At 37.9% G+C, this 17064-nt stretch overlaps 1 protein-coding gene across 4 annotated transcripts; it reads right to left on the bottom strand.

Moving 5' to 3' along the window:
• Positions 1-232: 232 nt before the first annotated feature.
• On the bottom strand, positions 233-16521 carry LOC107809428 (nuclear transport factor 2-like). 4 transcript variants are annotated; one of them, XR_001653404.2, is made up of 11 exons: positions 16254-16521; positions 16039-16116; positions 15795-15932; positions 14599-14887; positions 14289-14524; positions 13848-14022; positions 13629-13753; positions 13459-13524; positions 1502-1609; positions 1253-1319; positions 803-873 (listed from the first exon to the last, which is right to left on the bottom strand). XR_001653404.2 is itself a non-coding variant. In XM_016634061.2 (10 exons), exons 2-10 carry the CDS (start codon positions 16090-16092, stop codon positions 587-589), a joined length of 1437 nt encoding a protein of 478 aa, XP_016489547.2. In that variant the 5' UTR covers positions 16093-16116; positions 16254-16521; the 3' UTR covers positions 233-586. The 4 variants fall into 4 exon arrangements, 3 of the variants coding, with proteins under 3 accessions (XP_016489547.2, XP_016489548.2, XP_016489549.2); XM_016634061.2 differs by lacking the exon at positions 1502-1609 and having other exon boundaries at positions 233-873; XM_016634062.2 differs by lacking the exon at positions 1502-1609 and having other exon boundaries at positions 233-873; positions 13629-13750.
• Positions 16522-17064: the final 543 nt, after the last annotated feature.

Genomic DNA, 17064 nt, shown 5'->3' with positions numbered 1-17064 from the left:
CAACAGAATACAGTATAGAAGCAGTGACAAAAAGAAGAAATAACGATCGCTAATTCATGGATTACAACAGTTACGAATACAACTGCAGATAGAAAGAACCATGTGTACCTGCTCAATCACACGAGTATTTGGTAGTTGGCCTTTATTCCAGGGACCTCACTACTAGTACTTCAAAACACGCGCACACAAAGTTCGAGACAGCCTAAAGAAAGTATTCTATACAACGAGCTGATACAAAAAGCAGTTCGAGATTTACGGCTAAACTGAATTCATTTTAAAGAGTTAACACAAGTAGAAAGCCCCAAAAAATAATTCAACTACAAAGAGGCTTACAAAATGATTGGATAACCTCTTCCTAGGGGATAAGAAACCCATATGCTACAAAATAAAAGCTACCCGAAACTCAATTCCTACCTATACCAATTAACGGGAAAAAATAGGGTAAGGAAAATTTGCGGAACGAGCTCTTATGAAATATCACAGCTCATGACAACTTCTTCCTATGCGACATCCAACCATTTAATTATGAATCAAAATGAAAAATTTACTAAATTCAGCTGACATATTTGCCTGAAGCTACTACTTTTCAAGCTGTAGCAGAAACCCGTGGTGGCATATTTTTCGCAGCTCCATTAGGCATCCCACCACCATGATTCATCCGCCCACTGTTACCTCCCATGTTGTCAGTTCGCTGATATCCATCGCCCCCACGGTTGGATGATCCTCCACGATTGCCACCCTTGTTGAACTCGCTTCTTCCATTGAAATCACCACTATTGTAGCCCCTACCACCTCCATAGTTTCCTCGCCCTCGTCCTCCATCGTTCCTGAATCCGGAACCCCTTCCAGATGGATATCTAGCCCTAGTGTTACCTGTAAAAGAAAAGAAAATTCGTCTCAACCAGAAGAATAGGTCGATCAAGCCCCACAAATCATAATTAATAATTATCACAAAGTAAAGGCAAAGCAGCTGTGGGGATAAAACTCTACATAATTAATTAATGGAGCAATAGGTTTCTAACTCCTCAAAACCTAAAATTTATATTATCTCATGGTGCATTAGGTACTGAATTCAGTTTATTGCTTTCGAGAATGCTTACGAGCATCACCTTTATTCACCTTACAAAAAAAAACGGAAGCATACTCTCCACAGTCCACAACCACTACGTAAAATTGATGTTTTATCATTTATTTTCTTACGCTGACCATAATAATGTCCTCGTTAATACCACTGGTGAAAAATTGAACTTGCCTCGAGAATTGGTAGACTTCTTTTCCTCAACGACAGCTTGGCATCCACCAATTAAAACTGGAGAAGCCTGATACATAGAGATAAAAATACAATCAGAAAAAAGAAAAGAAACCTGAAACGATTCCGAAAAACAAGGAGTACATACAACAAAATGCAGCAAAGGTTACTAAATATCACTAGCCTACGTGATAATTATATCAGTATTCTTTTTTTAATTTTTACTTTTTTGATAAAGAGCGATAACTATACCAGCACAAATGGTGCATTTCAATAGAAAATGCCATCTACTTTCAGGACCTGCCACATGAAACCTTCACAAAATGATTTCACCTCCCTTGAGCTTTCAGTCATGTTTATCTGAAATGGTTATCAACACAGTATTGATATTATCGCCACAAGTGTCGAGTTTGCCTATACATGATAGTAGGTTTAAATATTTAAAAATTGGGCAGAGAAAGCAGGGAAAAATACAACAGCCCATCCTATTATGAACAGTACAACGGTCAACACCACAACACTGTCAATTATCTCAAGTCCTAGAAGAAATAATAAAACTTGACTTCTTAACATATGCATCACTTTGAGAAGTCCAAAAACGGTAGACTGAGAACAAGCCAACATATCCAGGATTAAGCCTATATCGTATACAAACTTCACAGTCAGAAAACAAAATGTAAAAGCATATTTAGTTTTAACTTAGTTTTTTATGGAAATATATAGTTTTAGCTTAGTAATGCAAAAGTTAATATTAAGCTTTACATAGTTTCGACTTACTTCAGATACTATGCCCTCAAACATTGAGTCAATATATCACTGAAGTTGATGTCATACATGGTCTGTTGCCACTTGTAGCCAAATTTGGGTGTGCTTAATGCTCTTGGTTGGGCTAGACATAGCCAACTAAGAAGTCTTGTTAGTGTTCAAGAGAAACTAATACAGAATTATTGATCAAGGCTAAGAACAATTGATTTTGAAATCATTTAATAGTGGGTTAGCATCTTGAGTTTAAGTTCAATTGCTATATGCCAAAGCCCCGAATTTCCAAAGCTAGTACTCACCATTAGTTAGTTTAGTGTTCCTTTTATTTCTGTAATTGTAGCTTAAACCAAAACCATATGTGATTTCATTTGGTTAGAGTTAGTGGGTAACAATTCCTTTATTTCTCATTCGTCCTTATATTGTTCCCTGTGGGATTCGACCCGGTTTCATAGTTGTGTAAATTATTTGCATGTGACTGTGTACACTTTCTATCTGATAGCAGTGTATTTGGACGTTATCAAAGGCCAAATTTACAAACTATTACTACCCGAGGAAGATTTGCACTTGTCGTACCAAGTTGAAGCTCTACGATATTCTAATACAACTAAAGAAATACAAAAAATTGAAAAAAGTAGAAGTATACCAAGCCATAATTTGCAATTACCTGGCAGCAGATATGTTCAAAGAGATTTGTTAGTTTACAGATATGTATAGTGTAGTCTTGTCCCCACATTGGAAGAGGAGTAATATCTCCTTGTAGTGCATAGCTATAAATAGGGACTTCTTGTATTGTATTTATCATCCAATATCAATAACATATTTTCTCCCGTACCTTCTCACATGGTATCAGAGCATTAGTGAGAAAAGATCATTGTGCGTCATTCCAGCATTAATCGGGAAGAAAGAACTTAGTCATCGTGCAATTTTTCCGGTGACCTAAGGCTTGTCTAAGTGAAAGTCACTTTCTGTCGGTGTCCACCACGAGGTAGATCACCCTCCGACGACTAACCCTGAAATTTTATCCGGCATCATAGTTGTGTAAATTATTTGCATGTGACTGTGTACACTTTCTATCTGATAGCAGTGTATTTGGACGTTATCAAAGGCCAAATTTACAAACTATTACTACCCGAGGAAGATTTGCACTTGTCGTACCAAGTTGAAGCTCTACGATATTCTAATACAACTAAAGAAATACAAAAAATTGAAAAAAGTAGAAGTATACCAAGCCATAATTTGCAATTACCTGGCAGCAGATATGTTCAAAGAGATTTGTTAGTTTACAGATATGTATAGTGTAGTCTTGTCCCACATTGGAAGAGGAGTAATATCTCCTTGTAGTGCATAGCTATAAATAGGGACTTCTTGTATTGTATTTATCATCCAATATCAATAACATATTTTCTCCCGTACCTTCTCACATGGTATCAGAGCATTAGTGAGAAAAGATCATTGTGCGTCATTCCAGCATTAATCGGGAAGAAAGAACTTAGTCATCGTGCAATTTTTCCGGTGACCTAAGGCTTGTCTAAGTGAAAGTCACTTTCTGTCGGTGTCCACCACGAGGTAGATCACCCTCCGACGACTAACCCTGAAATTTTATCCGGCAGAAAAGCCGTCACGCTCCTCCACGCGCCGGCAACAACAACTTTTCCGGCGAGGGTTCCGGCCACTTTCCGTCCATTTTTTCCCGAAGCTTCTTCAAGACAGCTTGCTCGCAAAGGAATTCCGAGTCTATCCATCCTTGTTACGACAAATTCCGACAACTTTGGAATTTTCCGGCATGAACAGTGTTTCCGGCACAGAACAGTATTCTGTTTTACTGCTGTAAACAGTGTTTTTCAAGCTCTCTCTTCAGTTTTCTCACAAGAGTTACTTATTTCTACTATTTCAAGTTAACCCTACTACTACAAATTGTAGCGACATGGGAACCGATACTTTGAATAGTCGGATGGTTTCTTTAGCAGATTATATTGAGTTCCTTCCGTATAAAGCATGTAAGCAGACATCTTCTGTTGTTCAAACATGTAATAGCGTGACTTGTTTCTCCCAATCTTCATCCTCTGAGTCTTGGGTCATTGATTCAGGTGCATCATATCATATTTCTGGTAACAAATCTCTTCACTACTATTTCATATTCTCAATCTCTTCCAAAAGTCACAATGGTAAGGGCGGCAAGTGGGCCGGTCCAGGCCCGGGATTGCCCGGTTTTAGCGGGCCTGGGCCGGTCAGGCCCGGGACCGTTTAGCCCGCCAGGCGGGCCAAACGGCTATTTTTTTAAAAAAAATATAGTCGTTGGGCTGTCAAAAATAGCCGTTGGCTATTTATAAAATAGTCATTTAACCCCCCAACTTTGTTTTAATCCCAAACTTTTTATAATTACACTTTTTCAACTATAAATACCCCATCATTCTTTCATACAAAATCATCAATCTATCTCTAATTTTCTTTTATAATTGCTTACTTTATTGTTACAATTTGTGAAGTTGGTGAATTGAAGTATTCAACAATAATCAATTTCCAACAAGTTGTTCGTCAATTCGGTAAACTCGTTCTAACTCTTAAGTTTTAATATTATAATTTTGTTTGTGTTTATTTATTTTCTATTACTTTATTAATTAAGATGGCTTCCTTAAAAAAATATTTTGGTAAAAATAAGGGAAAATCCAAGAGTGACGAATGTAGTGCTCAATCTGTTCCTCCCCCACTGCCCCGGGCTCCCCGAACCAAACTCCATATACGTCCTACACCTGCTATTCTTGATAGCGATAATAGTTTATTACAATTTACTGAAAGTCAATTTTGCCATAATATTAGATCTGGTGAACAATTAGACCATGAATTAATGAATGCTCTTTATTCTAATCCAACTATTGATGAAAATGATGACGAGGAAATAGATTTTGATGAAACTCAACCGGATGATGATACACCAACTAGTCCTGCAACTAGTGGTAACCTTGCTAATCCAAATGATGCCCCATTTGATACTCCTGTTACTACCCCTACTTTTTCTAGACAACCTAGCAAACGGACGGAAACATCTCCCGTTTGGCCATTTTTTACTCAACTAATTCCAGAAAATAAGGCTAAGTGTAAAACTTGTGGCACGGAGTTAGTTTTTAAATATTTTGGATCGCGGGGGGACGGGAACTTTGGCTAGACACATAATGAAACACCCTCAAGATAAAGTGAGATATCTTCGTCTGAAAGCTTTGGCCGAGGGGAAAAGTCTACCTACTCCTAGTCAGGTTGACCCTAGTACCGGTTCAAATCAATTTCAACCGGGAATTAACACTGTTACCGATGGTATTTTATATTATGATCCAAAAAAAGATCGGGAAGAATTGGCAAAAATGGTAACTGTTATGTGTTTACCCTATAGTTTTCCTTCTGATCCTAACTTTGTGCATTATATTAGAAAAAATTTTAATCCTATTTATAAAGGTTTTCCTTGCACAACCGTAAAGAGCGATATTTATAAATATAAACATGAATATGAACAATATTTGCGCTATTTATTTACTCATATAAATTGTCGTGTTGCTATTACAACTGATATTGGTAGAAGTGGTAACGACTGTGATTACCTTACTGTTATCAGTCATTGGATTGATGAGGATTGGATAATGCAAAAGCGCATTATTTCTTATAGAATAATTAATTCACGTCACACTGGGCAGTTTATTGCTAGCACAGTTACAGATATTTTTGCATTAGTGATAAAATAATGTCAATTTCAATGGATAATGCTACTAGTAACACAAATGCTATAGCCTTGCTTACCACTACGCTAAATCTTACATTTAGTGATATTTTTCATGTTTGTCATATTTACCATTTAATTGTGGGTGATGGTATGAGAATTTTAAATATTGAAATTGAAAAGGTTAAAATGGCTCTTAACTGGCTTTTTTATTCAAACCGTAGAAGTAGACTTAGAGAATATTTTAAAAGATGCGATGAATTTGGCCTAAGAGAAAGAAAGGTTCCTAAACCTTGTCCAACTAGATGGAATTACATGTATGAAAGTTTGGTTGTTGCATATGAATATAGAAACCCCATAAACTCAACATTTAATGCACATGTAAGTGATGATGATGAGCACCTTACAAATGGGGATTGGGCTAATGTTAAAATACTTGTAGAATTTTTAGAAAAATTTCATATTGCTACAAATGAATTCTGGGCAATATTATCCTACTATTTAGTTTATATTGCAGAACTTGCAAATTTGTTTGCTCATTTTTCAGAGGGTGGAGAAATTTATAAACTTGCTATTGATTCTATGAGAAAAAAGTTTAAAAAATATTTTTTCTCTATTCCCCCTATTTATGGTGTTTCTGCTTTGTTAAATCATTGTATGAAATTAGGAGGTCCTCATTTTTGGTATGAAACTGTTTAAAATGGTTTAGCACTTAAAGATGAGGAATTGTCTCAACTTCCGGAAACAATAGCCTCAATTAGAATAAATGCTCAAACTATTTTTAATACTTATCAAGTTGCATTAAATCATGTTAGACCAAATGTTTCAACTCATTCTTCTCAATCATCTAAAAGAACTGCGGGAGTAAGAGCACTTAGTGCTTGGGCGGGGTTTAGGGGTTCTAGTAGTAGTGATTTTTCACAACTAAATGAGCTTGAAGTTTATTTGTCGCAGGGAATTGAGGAAGTGAATCCCGACGGTTCCTTTAATCTTTTGGAATGGTGGAAGGACAAAGAAAAACACTTTCCGGTTCTTTCAAGGATGGCCCGAGACATTTTAACTATTCAAGCTTCAACAGTGGCATCAGAGAGCGCTTTCAGTCAAGCAAGACTTCAACTTGGTGATTATAGAGCGTCTACGAGGGAGAGTTTGGAAAAATCAGTACTTTTCAGAGATTGGATCCGGTCGGAAAGAAGAAATTTTGGACTGGCTGAATCACAACCAGATGAAGACGAAGCTTACGAAGAAATGCTAGCTGAAATTTTGGACTTGCGGAAAAGTTGCTTGGTCATCGCCACTTCCGGGCGAAGCAACATCCTCCGCAAGTTCAGCTAGCATTTCTTCGTAAGCTTCGTCTTCATCTGGTTGTGATTCAGCAAGTCCAAAATTTCTTCTTTCCGACCGGATCCAATCTCTGAAAAGTACTGATTTTTCCAAACTCTCCCTCATAGACACTCTATAATCACCAAGTTGAAGTCTTGCTTGACTGAAAGCGCTCTCTGATGCCACTGTTGAAGCTTGAATAGTTAAAATGTCTCGGGCCATCCTTGAAAGAACCGGAAAGTGTTTTTCTTTATCCTTCCACCATTCCAAAAGATTAAAGGAACCGTCGGGATTCACTTCCTCACTTCCCTGCGACAAATAAACTTCAAGCTCATTTAGTTGTGAAAAATCACTACTACTAGAACCTTGAGAACCCCTAAACCCCGCCCAAGCACTAAGTGCTCTTACTCCCGCAGTTCTTTTAGATGATTGAGAAGAATGAGTTGAAACATTTGGTCTAGCATGATTTAATGCAACTTGATAAGTATTAAAAATAGTTTGAGCATTTATTCTAATTGAGGCTATTGTTTCCGGAAGTTGAAACAATTCCTCATCTTTAAGTGCTAAACCATTATAAACAGTTTCATACCAAAAATGAGGACCTCTTAATTTCATACAAGGATTTAATAAAGCAGAAACATCATAAATAGGGGGAATAGGGAAAAAATATTTTTTAAACTTTTTTCTCATAGAATCAATAGCAAGTTTATAAATTTCCCACCCTCTGAAAAATGAGCAAACAAATTTGCAAGTTCTGCAATATAAACTAAACAGTTAGAAATAGTAGGATAATATTGCCCAGAAAATTCATTTGTAGCAATATGAAATTTTTCTAAAAATTCTACAAGTATTTTAACATTAGCCCAATCCCCATTTGTAAGGTGCTCATCATCATCACTTACATGTGCATTAAATGTTGAGTTTATGGAGTTTCTATATTCATATGCAACAACCAAACTTTCATACATGTAATTCCATCTAGTTGGACAAGGTTTAGGAACCTTTCTTTCTCTTAGGCCAAATTCATCGCATCTTTTAAAATATTCTCTAAGTCTACTTCTACGGTTTGAATAAAAAGCCAGTTAAGAGCCATTTTAACCTTTTCAATTTCAATATTTAAAATTCTCATACCATCACCCACAATTAAATGATAAATATGACAAATACATCTAACATGAAAAATATCACTAAATGTAGAATTTAGCGTAGTGGTAAGCAAGGCTATAGCATTTGTGTTACTAGTAGCATTATCCATTGAAATTGACATTATTTTATCACTAATGCAAAAATATCTACAAATATCTGTAACTGTGCTAGCAATAAACTGCCCTGTGTGACGTGAATTAATTATTCTATAAGAAATAATGCGCTTTTGCATTATCCAATCCCCATCAATCCAATGACTGATAACAGTAAGGTAATCACAGTCGTTACCACTTCTACCAATATCAGTTGTAATAGCAACACGACAATTTATATGAGTAAATAAATAGCGCAAATATTGTTCATATTCATGTTTATATTTATAAATATCGCTCTTTACGGCTGTGCGAGGAAAACCTTTATAAGTAGGATTAAAAAAAATTCTAATATAATGCACAAAGTTAGGATCAGAAGAAAAACTATTGGGTAAACACATAACAGTTACCATTTTTGCCAATTCTTCCCGATCTTTTTTTGGATCATAATATAAAATACCACCGGTAACAGTGTTAATTCCCAGTTGAAATTGATTTGAACCGGTACTAGGGTCAACCTGACTAGGAGTAGGTAGACTTTTCCCCTCGGCCAAAGCTTTCAGACGAAGATATCTCACTTTATCTTGAGGGTGTTTCATTATGTGTCTAGCCAAAGTTCCCCCCTCCCCCCCCCCCCCCCCCGCGATCCAAAATATTTAAAAACTAACTCCGTGCCACAAGTTTTACACTTGGCCTTATTTTTTGGAATTAGTTGAGTAAAAAATAGCCAAACGGGAGATGTTTCCGTCAGTTTGCTAGGTTGTCTAGAAAAAGTAGGGGTAGTAACAGGAGTATCAAATGGGGCATCATTCGGATTAGCAGGGTTACCACTAGTTGGGTTAACATCAGAAGCAGGACTAGTTGGTGTATCATCATCCGGTTGAGTTTCATCAAAATCTATTTCCTCGTCATCATTTTCATCAATAGTTGGATTAGTATAAAGAGCATTCATTAATTCATGGTCTAATTGTTCACCAGATCTAATATTATGGCAAAATTGACTTTCAGTAAATTGTAATAAACTATTATCGCTATCAAGAATAGCAGGTGTAGGACGTATATGGAGTTTGGTTCGGGGAGCCCGGGGCAGTGGGGGAGGAACAGATTGAGCACTACATTCGTCACTCTTGGATTTTCCCTTATTTTTACCAAAAAGTTTTTTTAAGGAAGCCATCTTAATTAATAAAGTAATAGAAAATAAATAAACACAAACAAAATTATAATATTAAAACTTAAGAGTTGGAACAAGTTTACCGAATTGACGAACAACTTGTTGGAAATTGATTATCGTTGAATACTTCAATTCACCTTCACAATTGTTTCACAAATTGTAACAATAAAGCAATAGTAGCAATTATAGAAGAAAATTAGAGAGAGATTGTGATAGATTGATGATTTTGTAAGAAAAAATGAAAGAATGATGGGGTATTTATAGTTGAAAATAGGGAAAAAGTGTAATTATAAATAGTTTGGGATTAAAACAAAGTTGGGGAGGTTAAATGGCTATTTTATAAATAGCCAACGGCTATTTTTGACAGCCCAACGGCTATATTTTTTTTAAAAAAAAATAGCCGTTGGGACCGTTTGGCCCGCTAAGGGACCGGGCCGATCCCGGACCTTGGCGGGCTAAACGGTCACGGGCCTGACGGGCCCAAATCAAAGGACCTGCCCACGAGACCGGCCCAGGCCCGCTAAAACCGGGCCAAACAGTCCTGGCCCGCGGTCCCGGGCCTGGACCGGCCCACTTGCCACCCTTAGTTGTTAGTCGCTTAGCCAATTCACTTAAATGCACTGTTTTATTTCTTGATGACCATGTTTTTATACAGGAACGCAGTATGGGGCGGATCATTGGTACCGAGCGTGAATCAAACGGACTTTATTACCTTATCCTTGCTAAATCACATGGACTCACATCTTGTCTTCCTTCTACAACTTGTCATGTTACTGATTCACCAGATTTATTACATAAACAGTTGGGACATCCCAATTTGTCAAAACTTTAGAAAATGGTATCTGGTTTATCTCACTTGTCAGCTCTATAGTGTGAGTCATGTCAGTTCGGTAAGCATACCCGCTCTCATTTACCTCGGCGTCTTGATAATCAAGCAGAGTCACCTTTTACTTTAGTCCATTCAGATGTTTGGGGTCCTAGTCGGGTCAGTTCCACCTAGGGATTCCGCTACTTTGTCAGTTTCATTAATGATTATTCCAGGTGCACTTGGATATTTTTGATAAAAAATCGATCCGAGTTGTTTTCTATTTTCCAAACCTTCCACGCTGAAATTCAAAATCAATTTGGGGTTTCTATTCGCACATTTCGTATTGATAATTCCCGAGAGTATTTGTCTTCCCCATTTCAGCAGTTTATGAAATCTCATGAGATTATTCATCAAACATCTTGTCCGTACACATCTCAACAAAATGGGGTAGCTGAAAGAAAGAATAGACATCTTATTGAAACTGCTCGTACCCTACTCATACAATCTCATGCTCTGTTGCGTTTTTGGAGGGATGCAGTTCTTACATCTTATTATCTTATTAATCGTATGTCATCTTCAGCTATCTAGAACCAAGTTCCATTCTCTGTCATGTTTCCCCACTTACCTTTGTTCTCCCTTCCACCCCGTATCTTTGGAAGCACTTGTTTTGTCCATAACCTTACTCCAGGAACAGATAAGTTAGCTCCTCGTGCTCTTAAGTGCGTATTTTTTGGTTTCTCGAGAACACAAAAGGGGTATCAATGCTACTCTCCTGACCTCCAGCGGTACCTTATATTCGCTGATGTTACCTTCTTTGAAACTCAATCATACTTTACAGGTTCAGGTCATCACTTAGATATTTCTGAGGTACTACCAGTTTCATCTTTTGGAGATTCAGTCACTCCAGCTCCACCACCTACAACTTCAGTTGTAGCTCCACCACCTATAGCTCCAGTTCCACCACCTACAGCTCCGGTTGTAGCTCCACCACCTATAGCTCCAGTTCCTCCGCATAATCCAGTTCAACCTTCTGCAGCTCCACCACTCTTGATTTATCATCGTCGTCCACATCCAGCATCAGGCCCAGGTGATTCACGCCCCGCATCAGATTCTGCACCTACTGCGGACTTGTCTCCTCTTAGTCAACCAATTGCACTCCGCAAAGGTGTACGATCCACACTTAATCCTAATCCTCACTATGTCGGTTTAAGTTATCATCGTCTGTCGTCACCTCATTATGCTTTTATATCTTCTTTGTCCACTATTTCTATCCCTAAGTCTACAGGTGAGGCACTATCTCATCCAGGATGGCGACATGCTATGATTGATGAGATGTCTGCTTTACATGCGAGTGGCACTTGGGAGCTTGTTCCTCTTCCTGCAGGTAAGTCTATTGTTGGTTGTCGTTGGGTTTATGCAGTCAAAGTCGGCCCGGATGGACAGGTTGATCGGCTTAAGGCTCGTCTCGTTGCAAAAGGATATACTCAGATTTTTGGGCTTGATTATAGTGATACTTTCTCTCCCGTGGCTAAAGTAGCATCTGTTCGTCTCTTTTTGTCCATGGCTGTTGTACGCCTCTTTATCAATTAGATATTAAGAATGCTTTTCTCCACGGTGATCTTGAGGAAGAAGATTATATGGAGCAACCACCTGGTTTTGTTGCTCATGGGAAGTTTAATGGTTTTGTGTGCAGATTGCGTAGGTGGTGCCCTCGTGCTTGGTTTGGTATGTTCAGCACAATTATTCAGGAGTTCGGCATGACTCGTAGTGAGGCTGATCACTCTGTGTTTATTCGGCATTCTGCTCCTAATCTGTGTATTTATCTAGTGGTTTATGTTGATAATATTGTTATTACTGGTAATGATCAGGTTGGTATTACTAATCTGAAGCAACATCTCTTTCAGCACTTCCAGACTAAGGATCTGGGCAGATTGAAGTATTTTCTAGGTATTGAGGTCGCTCAGTCTAGCTCAGGTATTGTTATTTCACAGCGGAAGTATGCCTTAGACATTCTTGAGGAGACTGGAATGATGGGTTGCAGACCTATTGACTCTCCTATGGATCCGAATGCTAAGCTTCTGCCTGGACAAGGGGAGCCTCTTAGAGACCCTACTAGATATAGGAGGTTGGTTGGCAAATTGAATTACGTCACAGTGATTAGACCTGACATTTCTTTTCCGGTGAGTGTTGTAAGTCAGTTTATGGATTCTCCCTGTGATAGTCACTGGGATTTCGCATTCTTTGGTATATAAAGTCAGCTCCAGGCAAAGGATTACTATTCGAGGATCAAGGCCACGAGCAGATTGTTGGGTACACAGATGTTGATTGGGCAGGATCACCTTTTGATAGACGTTCTACGCCTGGATATCGTGTTCTAGTAGGAGGTAATTTGGTCTCATAGAAGAGCAAGAAACAGAATGTAGTTGCTCGATCTAGCGCCGAAGCCGAATATCAGGCCATGGCTATGGCGACATGTGAGTTAGTTTGGGTCAAGCAGTTGCTCAAGGAGTTAAAGTTCGGAGAAATCAGCAAGATGGAACTAGTGTGGGAGTTAAAGTTCGGAGAAATCAGCAAGATGGAACTAGTGTGTGATAACCAAGCTGCTCTTCATATTGCGTCAAATCTGGTGTTCCATGAGAGGACTAAACACATTGAGATCGACTGTCACTTTGTCAAAGAATAAATACTTTCAGGAGATATTGTTACAAAGTTTGTAAAGTCGAATGATCAACTAGCAGATATTTTCACTAAGTCTCTTACTGGTTCTCGTATTAGTTACATGTGTAACAAGCTCGGTACATATGATGTGTATGCACCGGCTTGAGGGGGAGTGTTAGTTTACAGATATGTATAGTGTAGTCTTGTCCCACATTGGAAGAGGAGTAATATCTCCTTGTAGTGTATAGCTATAAATAGGGACCTCTTGTATTGTATTTATCATCCAATATCAATAACATATTTTCTCCCGTGCCTTCTCACAAGATTGAAAAGACAACAGGAATTTCAACATTCCAAGTATTAATGCAGCTATCAGTAATACAGATGTGCACAACATTTTTATAAAACATTCACCCAAACACTTGAAACAATGAAATTAGTAGCCAACTAGACACTCATTTTCTCAGATACTACAACTCATAAAGGAGAACATGATGTAGAAAATCAAATGAAGTTTACTTTTAAAGATCACATGAAAAATACCTCAATCGCTTTTTGCACAGCAGATTCCACCTCAAATTCCACAAAGCCAAAACAAAATCCATGTTGCTGTCATCCACCAACAATAATTAATTATAAAAATGCACAGAAACAATTACAAACTGACAAACGTATCCCCTAAATAGCCAGAATATTGGTGCAAGCACACATACTCTGTTACTTCGGACTTGAATGCCTCCATTCTTGATAGGCCCAAACTTCTTGAACTCATCTTCAAGCATGGCAGCAGTGGCACTCATAGGCAGACCTTTGATGTAGATGGAGTAGCCATCAGCTGCTGGATGCAGTTAGAGCGAAAAATACCAATAAGAATCAACACAATGAAGAGAATCAACGGGGAAAATATAGAAGTTTGAGGACCAGTGGCATGCCTTCTCCCTCTTGGTTATTCACATTATCAACAAAATCTGAGTTCAGAACAGGGCTGTCAGCTGGTGCTGCTGCAGGAGGTTGACTCATTTGCCCAACACTCTTCGGCACAATCTTCCTAGGAGCAGGTGCTGGAAGAGGGGAGAAAGTTGCAGCACTTTCCTTTAGATGCATGACCTGAAATTACATTGCAAACTGTTCAACTAAAAATCTTCCAAAGACGCCCTTCCTAGAATTATCATCATCAAAGACCAAAGCTGACGTTGCAAATTATCTGATCAGTGCTCAAGTAAAACCAGCATAAAATCATAGAGCAACACACCCAAATGGAAATATGTTGAACTCTCACACCTACACAACCAGATGAATATTGGAACATTAACCTATTAAAAGGCAAGCGAAAAAGAAATAGGCCTCCAGTTGCTTTGCCCATGGCTACTTACAATTGAAGCATAAGACTTCTTAGGCACGTCTTCAACTATGATGTTAGATTCAGCTGCCATTTGAGAGTCGCCTTGCACTTCATCAACAACCTCAGCCACATGAACTTCCTCTTCAACAACAGGCACATTATCATTCTCAGGAGGGTTGTAAACTTCTCCCCCATTAGCTTCCTCAGCGGATGGTTTACTCTGCTCAGAAATGTGGTTCTCCTGAGCTGGAGGGGGATCTGCAACAGCTGCAAACAATACTCAGCGTTCAGTTGCTAATAAGGTCATTATAAAACCAAAATTCAATTGATTGTTCAATTACTTTGCTCTGTAGTAACAGGAGCCAGCACATCAGTTTCTGGAACCTGGACTGTGTCTTGTTGATTGACAATCTCCACATATCGAAACATGTCATTCAAAACAAAGTACCCTCGGTCTTGTGGAGCCAGGAAGAATGTTTGAGAGAAATTTCGGATCAAGTTGTCTTTCCCAGTCAAGTATCCAGTAACAAGGACATGGACTCCCCCATTGAAGGACTCTTGGGAATCCACAGACCTGATCTCTGCTCTGAAGTCCGCATAATTAAGTGAAAGTATCTTTTCATTGATAGCCTACACGTTGAACAGTAAACGAGACAAAATGTGAGACGTTAATATGGTCAACTTAAAGCTTAAGAAGCGAAAACAAAACACAGTAGCAGAGCAATCTGTCAAATCTCTCTCTTTCATTACTCATAGCGAGTTACTAGGTTAAACCATTGTCAAACTCTTAGAAAAGCAATAGACCATCATTGTTCTATATTTCTTAAACCAAATGACCTGGCATCAACAATTTAATGTTCCTTCAAATTGCTGCAAAAAATTGTAGCCAGGAGGCACCTAGGGTTTTGGTCTAGTGGTAAGAGCACCGCTCAAGATGTGTTGTTTAGACGTATGTCAAGTGTTAGAACCCTGACAGTCTACCCCACAGACAAAATCCTGGTAGTTAAATGGATTAGAGGAGCGGGCCCCCATTCACTGAGTTTCAAACCATATGCCAGTTGACCCTCAAAGATTACTAGTTTATCAAGAAAAATAAGAAATATAGATAGCCAGGTGCCTCAGGACAAAGTGTTTTGTTTTTTCAGAAAGATTGAGAAAGGAGGCTCGGGACAATGTGTTAAACCATCTAAGTGGCAGAACAAAAAACAAGCAACAAGATCATGCATTTCACAAGGCCCTATTCCTGTCTTTATCACAGTATTTCCCTAGGACGACTGGAAATAAAAGCATGAGTTACTATGACAAATAGTGTACTAACAGCTAACTATGGAATGTTCAACCATAAAATTTACACATTCAGGAATTACACAAAAAATACAATAAGTTACAGATTTTTATAGTCGAAGATATTTCGAAAATATGTGGAAGTGTGTTAGTAACAAAGAAGCAAATATTAATGATGTCATATGAAACGAAAATAAAAGGGTAGCTTAGACACAAGGCTTGCAAGTGGGTAGTTCAGTGGGCTTTTACTTACTTGCATAGTGGTAGTGATGGACATGGAGCCATCATCTTCAGGGCGACCAAGTTTGCTTATATCCTGATAAAACCTAAATACCAGCCCTGGTGAATGGTGCAGTATATGATAATACTGCTGCACAAACGCATTACCAACCTATAACCACCTCCACAAAATCAATTCTCGCAGTATCCATTCTTAAAGAAAACAACTATCAAATCAAAAGTACAAAAGTACAAATCAGCAAACAAAAAATACGCACAACTTGAGCAGAGACAGGTTGTTGTGCCGCCACAGCCGGTACTGCCGCCGCCATCGCTGATCGATCTCAAGTCACAAACTATCAATTCATTAATTAAAATAAAGTTAGGGAAAACCTGAGGACCCTAATCCCCTGAACTCTAAACACCACATAACAGCACCAATAGTCAAATACACATGTGTGAAGAAAAAAAACATAAGAGTGATGTGTAGTACCTGGATTGAATATGGGATCAATAAAATAGGAGAGAGAGAGAATATACACTCCTTGGCTCTGAACTTCTCCCTTTTCAAATTCACACACGCGCGCGCGCGCTCTCTCTCTCTCTCTCTCCAATGGAGATTTTGTGTGTGTATTCTTCTAGGGTTTTGGTAGGTAGCGAGTGGTGGATCTTCAAGAGGCGCGACTGACTCTTATTTTATTACTGATTATTAGTAGTACTAATTACTAATTACTAATTACTAATTACTAATACCAATTACTAATTACTAGTATTACTAATTACTATTACTATTACTAATTACTATTACTAATATTAATTAAAGAGAGAATGTAAAGGGGTTTTAGGGAAGTGAATTTAAATGAGAAGTACAATATTGAAGTGAGAGACGCTTTAAGAATAATTGTTTTTCTTTTCTTTCTATTTATTTTTTGTACTCCATTACAGCGGGTGTACTGCTTCTTAAGGTATCTTGGACTGTTTAATTATTGCTTGCCTTTTCTATATTTGTTTAATTTAATAATTCCTTACGTACATAATATGCCAACTTTCAATAATAACTACGTAACTAAGAGATTATATCTATATCTACATTATCTATCTATCTATATCTTATATTTATTTATATTTACTAGTTATAGTGTACGTACGTTCCACGTGTATTCTGTATTTATTAATAAAAAATATATGGAATATAGAATAAGAATTAATCATGCGTATAGCAATTGATGTCAAGACAGATGCAATATTCATTTTAAAAACGGCAAAGGGACAAATATACCCATTTATTTTCGAAAATGGTCTAA

Source organism: Nicotiana tabacum, chromosome 19 (genome assembly GCF_000715075.1).
Source record: "Nicotiana tabacum cultivar K326 chromosome 19, ASM71507v2, whole genome shotgun sequence".
NCBI classification, from domain to species: Eukaryota; Viridiplantae; Streptophyta; class Magnoliopsida; order Solanales; family Solanaceae; genus Nicotiana; species Nicotiana tabacum.
This window is presented reverse-complemented; position numbering and strand designations above follow the sequence as displayed.